At 40.6% G+C, this 13,886-nt stretch overlaps 1 protein-coding gene across 29 annotated transcripts in view; it reads right to left on the bottom strand.

Moving 5' to 3' along the window:
- CACNA1C (calcium voltage-gated channel subunit alpha1 C) overlaps positions 1-13,886 on the bottom strand; it is a 487,583-nt gene that overhangs the window by 138,249 nt on the left and 335,448 nt on the right. For all 29 annotated transcript variants that reach the window (XM_087765448.1, XM_087765421.1, XM_087765445.1 and 26 more), the window contains one exon: positions 10,221-10,393. In XM_087765448.1, coding sequence (XP_087621574.1) covers positions 10,221-10,393 — 173 coding nt within the window. The remainder of the gene's footprint in view (positions 1-10,220; positions 10,394-13,886) is intronic.

The raw sequence follows: 13,886 nt of genomic DNA, 5'->3' as shown, positions 1-13,886 counted from the left end.
AGCTTATCTAATTTATGTGGCTTTTGATGCCTGCAAGGGAGTAAGAAATAAAATTTAGCCCGCGGGCAGAAATCAGCACAGTTTTGGAGTTTGCTCTCCACACTGCCCTCCCTTCTTCCACGCAAAAGTGGCAGCAGTGGCACAGAGATTTGGTAGATGCTCACTGCCGTGACCCTTTCAGGGTCAGTTACTTATCTCAGAGCTGTCACTGTTCACCAGCACTCACTCAAGAAGCTGGCTGCTGGAGTCAGACACATGCCTGAATTCGGCCCACCTTCCCCAAACTGAAGAGTTACTCTGCTCTACTTTCTAGAAATGCTTTTCCCCCTTCACCAAACAATATCAGGCCTTCTGATGCTACGTTGGAACAAATTACTTCAGAATTATAGATTGTAACATTGGCCATAGCTTTGTCCTGAGGCTTCCTAAATACCAGCAGCTCTTTCTTCTTTTGCTCTCCATGCAAACAAAGGAAACAAATTGTTTTCTCCATACTGTTGCTTTGACATCAAACGCAGGCTTGAGATAAACAGCTTCTACATGGTGTTTGGTTAGATGGGATTTACCTACCCTCAGCAGTAACTATCAGAAGAGAGGAAGGGGAAGAAGGTTTTCAAATGGTTGCTTGCTTTTTGTTTTATGATCAAAGCTTCCTTTCAAACCAGAAAGAGAGAGAGAAACTGGGAAGTTGTGAAATCTACAGAACAACGAACCTAAATGCTGCTTTTTGATAAAAGCTGGGTTGTTAAATTATATTACTAATAAAAACCAAACCTGTTGATTAACTTACACAGAGCAAACCATCTACACATTCAGGGGAACAAGAAAATTTTATCTATTGAAGTGATTAAGATGATTATGGTGAATTCCCAGAGAAGGAAAATAGTTCAAAACCACCCTGATCAGACCGGCAAATACCTTATGTGATGCAATTCAAGGTCAAAAATCTGGTCTAGGGGGAAGAGAATGGTGTGAGAGACTCTGGTACTGAGAGGGCGGGTGACCTTGAGAACACCGTTTAGCCTTTCTGTGCCTTTTTCTTTAAATTAGGGAAAAGAGCCCAGAACAACATTTCTTCCCTCTCCAAATACTAACCTGCATAAATATTTTAAAGAATCAGTGTTGTATATGAAACATTTCTAAGCATAACTTAAATGCCAAAGTTTTTAATTTCACTTTGTTGAGACAACTAATTTTTTCCTAAGTATTTCCTTTTTTCTCCTCTTGGAAAGGGGGAGGAAGACAAAACAATCAAGGATAAGGCCCTACTACTTCCCTACTTCCTTGCTTTTTCACTCACAATTTAAAAAGAAAGCCACATGTGAAGAGAGTCAGGAGGGAAGTCTACTCTCAGTTTTGTTTTCATTCCAATAGGAAACAGTCAAATGTTGGCATCATAGTTTTGTTGCCATTGATGGAACATGGGGCAAAAGCGGAAGCACCATCACCCTAAATGATCTTTCTTCTGCTACTTCAGCTGCACAGAAAGTTACACAATGAAAGCGACACTTTTAAATGGCAGCTTTACTTTCTCTCACCTACAGTGCTGAATATCGTTGCCCTAGGAACTCTGCTACCGCAGCTACCTAAAGGGTCACTATGAAGCCTCACAAATGCTTTCTCATTCTTTTCTGACATATGTTGTTTTTCCTTATTAAGATATAAAAGTTTATCTGGGTCTGATTCCACATTTCCTTAAGTACAGCTATGGAAGCAAAATGCTAGTAACGACAGCGGGCCAAATTCATGCCAGATATAACTGCATTTTAGCCTGTGGAATTGTGCACTGGGCAAACAGTATTATCTGGACTATTCAGTCCTGTAAGCAATTTCAGATCCTGAATACCTCATGCTCCCCCTTTGGCGGACAACAGTTACACAATATTGAAGTCATGTGTGAGCAGAGAAGCCTCTGGCGCATGAAGACCTCACATTGGGCAACATTTTCAAGTGCTGACACTTGCATGTTTTGTTACTAACCTCAGATGAAACAGATTGGGGCCCAAGTCCTTACCCAGGCAAAATCCCCAGCAACTTTAGTAGGATTTTTGCCTAAGGACTGCAGGAGTGATTCAGCCCAACGTGAGAACTAACATCCCTGAAGCTTTTTCTAGGCAGTATGCTAATTATAGACTCCAGCTTGACATCTGTAGCACAAACCCATGCAGCATTTTGCAATCTGAGCTTCTCTGTCAAGAAGAGAACAACCACACAACAAAACCAAAGCTGACTTATCATTTACAAAGGCCTTTTAGTAAGTACCCTCAAACTGTAGTATTTATACCACGAGCAGCATATGAGCTACTTCAAAAGATAGCAAGGTAGAAAAAGGCCACTGGGACAGTTTTCTACAATGCATGTGTTGGGCACAGCACACGCCTGGGAGCTGCTGTCACTCCTGTCCAAGCAAACCACGTTTTGGAACCTCTGCAGCTGAGTACATGGAGGTTTTTTTTTCCCTAGAAGAAACTGGTGGTGCAGCAAACACCAAAAACCACTTCTTTTGTCCCTCTGTCTCCAGGTGAAAGAGAATAAATCTCTCACAGTTACTAAACTCCTTGTGAAATACCTATCAGGTGCCCTTGTGAAATGCCTACACTTGCTGGCACTGCAGCTATTCTTTTCTTAGTTACCAGATGATTTTTTTCCACATCAGTGGACAATGATAAAGGCAGATGACATTGTGCTTTCTTCCGCTTTAGGTGAGGTTTTGACAGATAATAAATCATTTTACAACACTGGCTTTTATTTCCTTATATTTATGCATGGAAAGCAAAATGCAACCAGGTTATATGATACCATTCTTAAATCACCAACTAGTGTTGGAGGAACTAAACTGATAAAGGTTTCATTTTCCAGCCTGTGCCTCAAACCTTTTGCTTAGAGGATCTTAAATCCTATGCGAGCATCCTGTTTTTTTTTTTTTTTTAATTGCTTTTTGACATTAGGCAAAAATTCTATAAAATATCAAGCTGTACATGCCTGTCAAGGGGTGGTTGCCCATGTCCTTCCAGGTGTATGTGAAATACATTGGGTCAAATTCTGCACATGAAACTAGAATAAATCAGGGTGAACTGACTTGCTGTCAACAGAAAAGTTCAAGTGTGTTTTAAGTGTGTTCTGTTAAACAGGAAACAAAAACTAACTCAGTACAACATCTTTTTGCTCGTAGAGTAAGAAGATACAAGTTTTAAGACAGTGATGGTCAAGACTGAGTTTAAAATAGACACCTTGTAAATATACTTTCTCATTTCCCCCCTACATCTCCCGTGTTAATTTCCTAGCTGTGCATTTCCCATTACATTTCATCATAGAAAATGCACCAAGAGTTTTTTAGGCCACCTTGAAATTTTAGCCTGTAACCAAGTCTTTGAAAACCCTGTTACGTACTTTCTGCCTTAGACATTATCCCATAGCACCATGCTATTTTTTCAGGTTGAAAGTAATAAGCTGCTTCGTCATCAGCACACTAAGCACATGATTCGGAGGCCACAGAGCAGGCTGACATATGAAATGACTAAATGTAAAATTTGAACAAGTTGGTGTTCTTTTGTCTTGGTATCCCGATTAGATCTGTACACAGAACTCTCTCTAGCCAACAGCTTCAAATCGCTGCCTTTTCCAAAGGGTTGCACAGGATTTAGTGACAACTTTCATTAAAGTCAATGGAAAGTATTTGGTACACAGCCTCACTGAAATCAGCAGAGTCTTCTTATGGTATAAAAGTTGACTTTGCAAAAGGAAGTCAAGTCAACAGGAATTTGATAGATAAATCCTAAAAAGCCTGAACTTTTAGAGAAAGGTGGTCATGCTTTTATCCCTGTTATATAATAGAGTCAAACTACTATTGGAGCTTTTGGGAATAAAACCCTGTTTGGGTTGAAATAACTGAGGCTTCTATTTCTAGATTTCTCAAATTCTTCTCTTTTCCTATTTGAACCATCAGCTCTCCTGTTCTCATTTCTGTCCTGATGTTCAGAAGCACAAAACGTTTCCATGAAAGACACAGATTTTCCAAAAGTTCTAGTGGTCCAAGAGGTCCCAATTTCTTCTAAAAGTTTTACTTTTGCAGCTGAAAACTCCCTCCCTGTCTCAAAATCATTTTCTCCTAGGGAAGACTCTCATAAGCCTGTGATAAAATGCACTCTACTGCCCAGTCATGACTAATGCTGTTCACGAGTAACACTGGTTGTAGGAGTGAGAAAAAGTTTGTGGTCCACCAAAAAGTTAGGTTGCAGTTGATTCCTTAAAGGTAGTGAACTCGGATGTTAACAAACATTTCCAAAGGTCACTAAGGCACTAAAATAATTGCTGTAAAGGTGAAGATTCAAGACTATTTCTTTTTACATATTTTAGAACCTGCCTGTATTTCTGTACTTTTTGTCTTTAGTAGGGCACTTTCTATTTCCACTTTAACTGAGGCATAAATCTGCACGTACAGTCAACCCCCCTCCCATACCTTTCATTATTTAATGTACTGTCTGAAGTATTGCTATATGCTTTTGATAGGCAACACATTGATTTGTATTGCTTTTTCTGCTGTGTTACATTAAAACCTGATTATCTACAGTCATCAGTCCTATTACAATAGAGCCCTGGAGTATGATTAAACTTTAAATTTTTGTAGGGTAAGCTACTTGTGAATCAGCTCTTGAATTTACAGTACTACCTTGGATATAACTTAACTAGAAGAATGAGTTGCCTTGAATCCTAGAATGCCTTTGTTATCAGATCCCAGGCCAAGCAGTGAGCTGTGTTACTCTTAGGGACTCTGTTGACATTAATGTGGTCATACTCACACTGCAGACAGCAGCACCAAACAGAACTAAAACAGAGGGAAACAAAGGGAGGGCAAAATCTGAGCAGTCAGAAACATCAAATTACTTCTCCCTGCCCATTCACAGCTTTTTCCTGACCCCAGTGCAGTCAATGGGAGTTTTGCCAATTAATTTCAATAGGAGGAGAATCTGGGTTGGATTGAGGTTTCCTGCTTCTGCCCACAGCAACACAGATGCATTCCAGACCACTCTCAGGAAGAAAAAAAAAAAGGGCCAATTCCCAGTTACTGTAGCAACAGGAGGGATGGTTCTCTTTGCTATCATGTAATTTTGAAATTCAGTAGCTGTTTTGTGCCATGACATGTGTTTCTCTCCTCTGTCAAATTAATGTTTTCTTCCTGTGCGGAAGGCCCATCAGGGAAAGAGCATAGAAGAAAACCATCAACACAAACAGCCCCCAGAAGCCTTTTCACATTTCCCACCTCACATCTGCCATAATGGCAAAATCATGTTTGCAAACAACAAGGAAAAACTGCCTTAAACATGCATTTCCCAAAACACAGAGAATGAATTCAGCCTGCTCTGTGAATGCCCCTCTATGCATGTGAGAGATGACTGGTAATAAACTGCCTCAGAAGAATGCCAAGACCTCTGCTACAGAGAGCATCAGCTAAAGGCTGCACAGATTGCCCAACTCTGTCTGCATTTATCTTTCTTTCTCACCCTTTCCTCCACTAAGGCTCTTGTTGTAGTCCTTGGACTTGTTGACCATTTCATTAAGGGCTGTAAACACCCAATGAGACTTAGGGCAAGGTTTGACAGCTTCAGGAAAGCAGTGGCATATACAAAATATGACTGATGATGCCCTAAGGACCGGCACAGGCAGTCAAACCAAATGGGGATGCAAGTGAATTTCTCTTCCCTTCCACCTTGTGTTCTCTGTTTTAAGGAGGCAGTTCCCATGCTGACAGGCAGGCAGCCCTCTCTACAGAGTAAGACGATAGCAAAACCTGCCTCTGCAGCCAAGGACAGAGAAGAGACTGGAAACATATGCTCTTTGTGTTTGGGATGATTCAGCTTAGGTAGACCACCTGAGTCAGAGCCCAGATGGTGTAAACTGTTGAATCTTAGAGTTTACATTAGCTGAGACTCTAGTTTAATAAATATATTTTAATTAAACTTCTGAACTCTTCTGATATTCTTTATAAAAAAAAAACAAACAACCAAACTTCCACACAACCTCCAAGGGGAAACTGAGGAAACAAAAACTGATGTGACTTTAAAGTAACGGTGTGAGTCACTGTCAGAGTTCAGGCAGGAGCCCACAGCTCCTGAGCATCAGTGTAATATAACTGATGCAAAGGCAACCCCTGAAGCATGTTAAGCTAAACCAGCAGCTTTGGGAGGTCTGAACTGCCCTGTGCACTTCAGTGAATTGATATCTGAAAGGCTCAGGGCTGATACCTTAAAAGTCAACATTATTAATTAATTCATACTGAACAAAGCGTGCTGGCAAGGGGCAGTAACACTCTTCTGTGGAGTTTGGGACGTTGTGCTAGAGACAGAAGGCAGTGAGCTTTGAAGAGCGCTTGAGAGAGAAGCACACTGAAGCTGCATATGAGGCATCTGAGCTTTTTCAGCAAGAGCTAAACACAAGAAGACATCGGACCATCAGCAATGCAAGCTCAGCAGAGCTATCAGGTGGGATTCAAATTTCTTGGGGGCAATCAAGCCAAAGAGATTCCTGAGGGCATTTACAACTCTGCCTGAACTGCTGTGCCATCTGTCCCTTATAGTTGAAGTTTATTTTGTACGTGGCTTTTGGAAGAGGATTAATACCATCTTTCTCCCTCAGTTTAACCCTACTGGTGATTGACTGCTGGCAAGAATGCCAAAACATTCCACACAGTAGATAACACACACAAAAAAACCCCAAACAAAACACCCTGTCACTTACTCATGGCACCTTTTCTGTGGTATTATCTTAAGCTGAAGCCATTAAGGAAAGGGCCTCTAGTTCTCTGTTTGATTTTGTTACACAGTGTTCATTCAACCAATTTCTAGCAGGTATCTATCAAGCCCCAAGAGCAGTACAGCGGCAACGTGACTCAGCTTCAGGAGAGCAGACAGGCTTTTTCAGAGCTGGTTAGTAAACTAGTCTCCAGCACCTGAGTGGGTTGAGATGGTTCTGTGAAAGGTATGTTCATAGGCGGTTAAGATAAGCAAGATGTGGAATCACATAGGTAGGTATAGTAAGTATACCAGCAGTTTCTTCCCATATGACATACATGACCGATAAGCATGTCAACCAATGAAGTAAGACATCTTAGGAGAGGACGCCTGCAAGCTATTTGGCTTTGAAAATACATTCTCACTTCTCATGTGAATAAAGATTGAAATTCAGAAGTATCAAGAAATACAACAGAGCTTAAACAATATGGTACCTGCAATTGTGCAAAAGTAAATACAACAGCCTACTGGGGGGGGGGGGGGGGGAAGGTGATTTATGCAATACAAAAGGCCAGAATGTAAGCTCCACAATTCTGCTGGGTGGGGGCATGCATCTGGATATTTTTATTGGCCTCGTGACGGGGTGGGGGGTGTTGCTCTTTATCATCTGTATCCAGAGGCTATTTGCTTCCTCACCAGAAGACAGCAGCATGGAGACCCTTTACTTCCATAGTCAAAAAAGCCTGTGGTGGGAAGAAGGCCAAGGTACGGCACTGGATAGTACACCAAAGCTAGAAGATACATTAATATAGCATTCATAGATACAGGCCACAGGTGCTAAGAAGAATACTGCTATCAACAGCCTGCTCTAGATGGGGCACATATGTCAGAAGAATAGGCAAATAAACTTTATGGATTGACCTGTTTGCTTGGTCTCTGCTATTCTCTGGTGCAGAGACTTTAGTTAGCATGACCATTGTTCCCAGTACATGGCCAAAATCAGTCCATGGCCTTCCTTCGCATCCTGAGCAATTCATCTGCACAGAGGTATAATTCTACTGTCCAACACTAAGCACTGCAGACATCTGTTCCCAAGCCTGGTCTGTCATGTAACAAAAACTGATAATGTGACCCAAAACCACAATGTCACAGAGAATGATATGCTGTGTACTAGGCACTGGTTAGCAACCACTGCCCTTAGACCCGACACTTGGCATCAGTGGCATTGAATCATAAAATACCAGACTGGAAGGGACCTCAAGGATCATCTGGTCCAACCTTTTTTGGCAAAAACACAGTCTAGACAAGATGGCCCAGCACCCTGTCCAGCCAAATCTTAAAAGTATCCAACGTTGGGGAATCCACCACTTTCCTGGGGAGATTATTCCAATGGCTGATTGTTCTCATTGTGAAAAATTTTCCTCTTCTGCCCAGTCGGAATCTCCCCAGAGTAACTTGTACCTATTACCCTTCATCTTTTCCATGTGACTCCTTGTAAAAAGGGACACCGTATTCATTATTAGTTTGGAAAAGAAATGGGTAACAAGTTAGTTTGCTAATAGTATGTAATTCTGTCATTAACAGCCAACTGCGAAACTCTAGAGAACTTGTGAGATGTAAGAGGACTAATTTTATAAACCATGTCTTACAAAACTCACCTTATTAAATTGAATAGGAAGAGCTAAAGCAAGCTGAAGATATGCTACCTTTCAGTTCTTAACTTCACCACCCATAAAAGCAGCTTGTTAGCTCAAATGTGGATTGACACCACCCCACAGCCCATGCAATGAATCTACATCTGACACATTCCACAACTCTTTTACCAAAGCAGCACTATGTTTGTGTTAATTAAAAAGGAACAAAACTTCAAACCTGCTAGTAACCAAGGCAGGTTCTCATCATACTACCTTACCAGTATGGCCACACTTTAGTAGGCATGTCCCTAAGAGGAAATGTGATAAACATGACCCAGTTCCCACTGAAGTCAAGGGAAAGCCTCCCGGTGACTTCAGTGCAGCTGTGTGTCAAGCCAGTCCTTGGCCTCCCCACTCAGATGTCATATAAGTATACCAACCAGAGACCACTGCAGTAAAGTCTGGGGTATTTTTAAATAGGAAATTCTATCTACAAAGTAATTAATCTGGATCACCAGACATCACCTTCCATGTATGATATGCCTCAGAGCTGCAAATTTTGGCCATGAATAATAAATTCATTTCTGAGTGATTACTGAGGTTAAATTGAGAAAGTAAGCTATATGTCCTATGAAGCACCAACATAAATAAAAATAACCTGATTTGGGGAAAGTCTGAGCAAGTCACCCCAGTGAATCCTTCAAGTCCAGATACCTAAGTATCATGGGTATGACCTGATATTAATGACCCCGCTTTTTTTTCTAAAAGAACTTAAATGTTCTGGCAGCAACAGGGAGTAGCGCTTACTCCCCAGAAGATCACAAGCATCTGATACAAATCTTCCTTTACTCTCATAGGCACAACTTTCCCATGTCCAAACTTCCTATTACTAGGATATGCTTCTGATTGGATCATCCCATGGATTTTGCTTGCTTGGTAGGAAGGATGATCTCTAGGGAAACATTTCATGTCTTCTCTTCCAAAATCAAAGTAGGAAAATGCACATTTCTGTAATGAAAGCTAAGAGTAGAGTCAGTGTCCATTAACAACTGTGTAACTGTCTAAAGGTTCCAACTCTGACATTTCCCAAGTGCGTGACCCGCAATGATAACTGCTAGGTGTTTCTTAAGTGTTACATAGCCTATGCTGGTAAAAGAGGAGGTGGAAGGAGAAGATTCAATGAAGGTAATGAAATGTAGGGAATCACTGCTTTCTTCAAGCCCTTCCTTCCTGAGGATTTCTAATAAGAAGAGATAGTTGGTGAATTCGCACTTCCCACAAACATCTTCTCAACTCCAGAACAGAAGAGTAAGAGATAGTTCTATTACAAGAAAGGTCTGAGCGCTTAATTCCAGCCTGGCAAAAGCAAACACAATTCCACTGATTTCAATGGAGTTACAGATGGCCCACTTAATGTACAACAGGGCTGATTTGGCCCTTCTCCCATACTGTAGCACTGCTTTGCCTCAAAACCTTTGTTTTCAAAGTAATTAACCATGTGTCAACAGTCTGCAACACTGAACTCAGATTAAATAAATGGAGATAGGTGTATATTTTAAAACTTATCCCAGTAGTGGACTTCTAACAGCAAGTACTGATCTTTTTTCTGTTTAATATCAGGATCTTATGTCAGTATCACAAGCAAGAAACTGAGGATCTGCAGAATAATATAAATTATTGTACACGTATTTCTCCCTCCCACAGTTTCCTACAGGAATTAAACTGGAATCATGCATAAGCATAGTGAGAGTCTCAGGAATAACTTGTTCTTCCTTATAAGCAGTCTCAGCACTAGAGCAGGTGGGCACGGGCTCCCTTGCTAAAAGCACAGAGAGAGAGACAGAAGAAAATTGCTTACTGTTTCGAGGCTTTTCCTCATCCATGCCTTCATCTTCATTTTCTGGGTCAATGTCTTCTGCTTGAGTTATCCAGTCTAAGTATCCTTTCAAATCCTCCTCTAGCTGTTGTTTTTCCCGTAACTTCTGGAAATCGCCCCGAGCCTTAGCCTTCTCTCTTTCTTTGGAAAACTCCCTAGCAAGAGGGAGGGAGGGTCAGGACATGGGCAGAGGGAAGGAAGAGATTGAAAAACAATGGGTTAGATTGATTTCCACTAGAAAGTCTCCACATCCCGTGTAGCACACCCAGCTTTCTCTATTCTTTCAAGACAGACACATAAATGGATTATTCTTGCTAGATACACATGTAAAACAGCTGGAGTGTCCATATTTTTACCAATGCTTAGGAAAAGATGAATTCCTTTTTTAATCCTTTCATTCTCCACATTTGATTGACAATTCAAATAAAACGCATATGTAACATTTATGTACAACACCATACACTTTCTTATATTCTTTACCACTTGATATTCTCCAACAGTTATCCATAAATACCTATATGAATAATGGTTAATTTAATTCAATGATGAACTGCTTGACAATAATCTGACATCTGGAGAGTGAGATGGTGGCTCTAATTTTTAGCCAGGTTTCAATCTGTCCTTAAGATTATACGTATAATCACAACAATATTGGGTTAAGTGTACGGGTAATTAATGGTACTCACAATTCTGTACACACTTAATTATGGGCAATTTCATCCACAGTACTGGACAATATATTTGAAAATTCAGACCTCAGTGTTGTACTGCAGACTTTCAGTATTCAAGGCTGTTATCTGACATGAAACAAGTTTTCCAGATCTCAAACTGGGTAGACAATCATGATAGATTATGTGTAGACAAAACTAATAGATTCTGCCAGAAAGTGAACTAGTGTTGACAGTTGATAGTTTTATGACAGACCACTGTTGGGAACACAGGCTTAAAACAGAGGGCATAGAAACAAGAATTTCATGTTCCTTAGTTACGAACACGGGTGCTTGCTTTGCCTTCTTTTTGGCTGTGGTGCTGCTTCTTCCTCTCTTTCAGAGACATCTATACTGCATTTTTTTTTTTTTCTAGAAATGCTGACCTACCTCCATTTAGAGACTCTCCTGTGGTTCTAAACCAGGTTTTAAATGCTTGTATTTTAAAAAGTAAGCTTAATGATTGTGAAAAGTGCTGGAGCAAGAGTACTTAAGCATTGTCTTATATCTGCTGAAGCAGATCACTACATAAGATGCACATGGCAGATAATATGGCCCTTCTGTCTAGAAATGAGAGGCAGTCATCCTTTCCAATGCATTATCCATTACCTTTGCTCACAACTGTCAGCAATGAGTGGATTTAAAAAAAAAAACTCCACCTAATATTTGTCTTAGATTTGCTCCTGCAAAAACAAACAGGAAACCTAACACTAACTTTGGTGGGATAATATTAGGATTATGAAAATCCTACCCAAAATGTTAATGAGTGCCATGTGAAGTGTTCTCAAGCAACTGAGAGGGAGGCAAGTTTCTAACAGTAATGGTGAAGTACTTCTCTCCTGTCTGGTCCAAAACCCACTGAAAGATTTCCATTGACTTCACAGGCTTTGGATCAGGCTTTCAATATTATCAGCTGTGCACAAAACCAGCACTGCAGCAGAATGAAAGTAAGATGATGCTTTTATTTCAAGCCAAAGTATGTGACAAAGTATGCTTGTGTGATCTTCACCCCTGCCACATAGCTGAGGGTTCAGCCCATCCCATGGGACTGTGATAATGAAGGTGGAAATAAAGAAGAGAATCTTTGGCTTCTCAGGCCTGAAGGTAGATCATAGTCAACCCTGGGACCAAACTTAATCACAAGGCAGAAACAGCTATTGCAAGCATGGCAAGAATGAAAAATCAAATTTTCTCATGCTGGGAGCGATATTTTGCTATTCAAAATGTAAAACAAACAAACAATCCCCAACAACAATAATAAAAACTGTACAAAGAATTTTTTAAAAATCCAATCAATACTAGTTATATTTTCTGCTTCAATAACATCTTTCCTCTGGGTCTCACATAGTGCCTTATCCAAATTAATGAACTAACTCTCAAAGAAAAAAATAAATCACTGAATGAAGCTATATATTATTAAACCTGTTTGATAAATCAAATCCCAATATTTCAATAGTTGACTCCTAAACTGCTTTTTTAGAATCTAGAACAAATGGGTAAAATTTTGAAAGGGACTGAGCCCTCAACTCCAAGTGACAACTATTTGTATTTGCATGGATATAACTTGCAAGGAGCTGTTTTAGAAACCAAAGTGGAAAACATCATGAAACAGCCCAGCTTACAGAAAGTGAAATTCCTACTGTGCACTGAAATGGATCATTTATGTTGGATGCATCTAAGCTGCCTGCCTGCTTGGGTCTTTTCATTCCCCACTTATTGCCTTTCTCAAATGGGACTTGGGCTGGGGGGAGAGCTGACTACACTGACGTGAGATTTTAGCATGTCTTTACACTGACTGTCTGCATAGGAGTGACTTTGTTACCCAGTGTTTTAACGGCATAAGTGAAAATACTGTGATTGCCTAGTCTAAACAATCTGCAATTGCATGTCTTTTTCCTTTGTACAATGTATGATATTCCACATTCCAGATGACTCTCCAAAGAAGACAACTTATTTAAATTATCTTAATTTCTATGCTCTACTAACATTAAACCATTGAGAACAGGTGGCTGAGGGAATTGCTAATGCAATTCCACCACCCATGTGGAATGCCAGGCTGTACTCAGGCAAATGTGGTTCACTACCAGTGGTCATTTACCACCCCATGTGAAATGAGTCGGTGACCTCAGTCCAGTTCCTATTGCAGGCAGGTGTGCACATTACCTCTGCCACCTTTGCAGTTGGCAATAAATGGTCATTGTTTGCAGTTTCAGCAGGGAGGCCAAAGACCAAATAAGCTTTCTGATGGAAGTGCCATCTTACGTCTGGAGGTGGTCTTCTCAAAAAAAGACTGCAATATCACGTCAGGATAAGGTCGACAAAGGCTTGCAGAACTACCAAGCAGTCTGTATCTTGACAGTGAACACAAGAATATCAGTTTAAGAGCCGGTGAATCTGGTTGTTTTTACCAGAATTCAGTTTGTGACACCTTCCTTTGCCTCTCCCAGAAAATTATAAGATATGTCTGCCAATGGAAATACCAAAAAGCAGAGTATTCGGGAGAGATGTTTCCTCTGTGTGAAGTTAAAGCGGGTCAAGATCATAAACACCCAGGGTCTGTATCCTGTGCTGTTCCAGAAGAAAATTTCTTGTGCCCATCCTGATGATGGACTATAGGTAATTCTTATCTATATCTGATCTCAATATGATTTTTCATATTTAGAGGAGTAACGGAAAGTGAGAAAAACAGCAGAATTCTAGCAGTTCAAAACTCTTGCTTACTACTAGAAGTGCAGCACAGTCCTTCAAACCTCATCCACCCTGACAAGCACACCAAGGAATGGGAAGGGTTGGAAGAGGGGACAGAAGACTAGGAAAAAGTCCTGAAAGGTGACAAAAACTGGTCCAGGAGGAGCTACAACCATAGCGAGACTCTCATTTGCCTTCCTTGGCAGTAAAAGCATCAAAAGCAGCCAACTGGGTTTTCCAGGATCCTCTCAAA

This window comes from Nipponia nippon, unplaced genomic scaffold (genome assembly GCF_047370975.1).
Source record: "Nipponia nippon isolate SJK-2023a ecotype South Korea unplaced genomic scaffold, ASM4737097v1 scaffold_3, whole genome shotgun sequence".
Taxonomy (NCBI): Eukaryota; Metazoa; Chordata; class Aves; order Pelecaniformes; family Threskiornithidae; genus Nipponia; species Nipponia nippon.
This window is presented reverse-complemented; position numbering and strand designations above follow the sequence as displayed.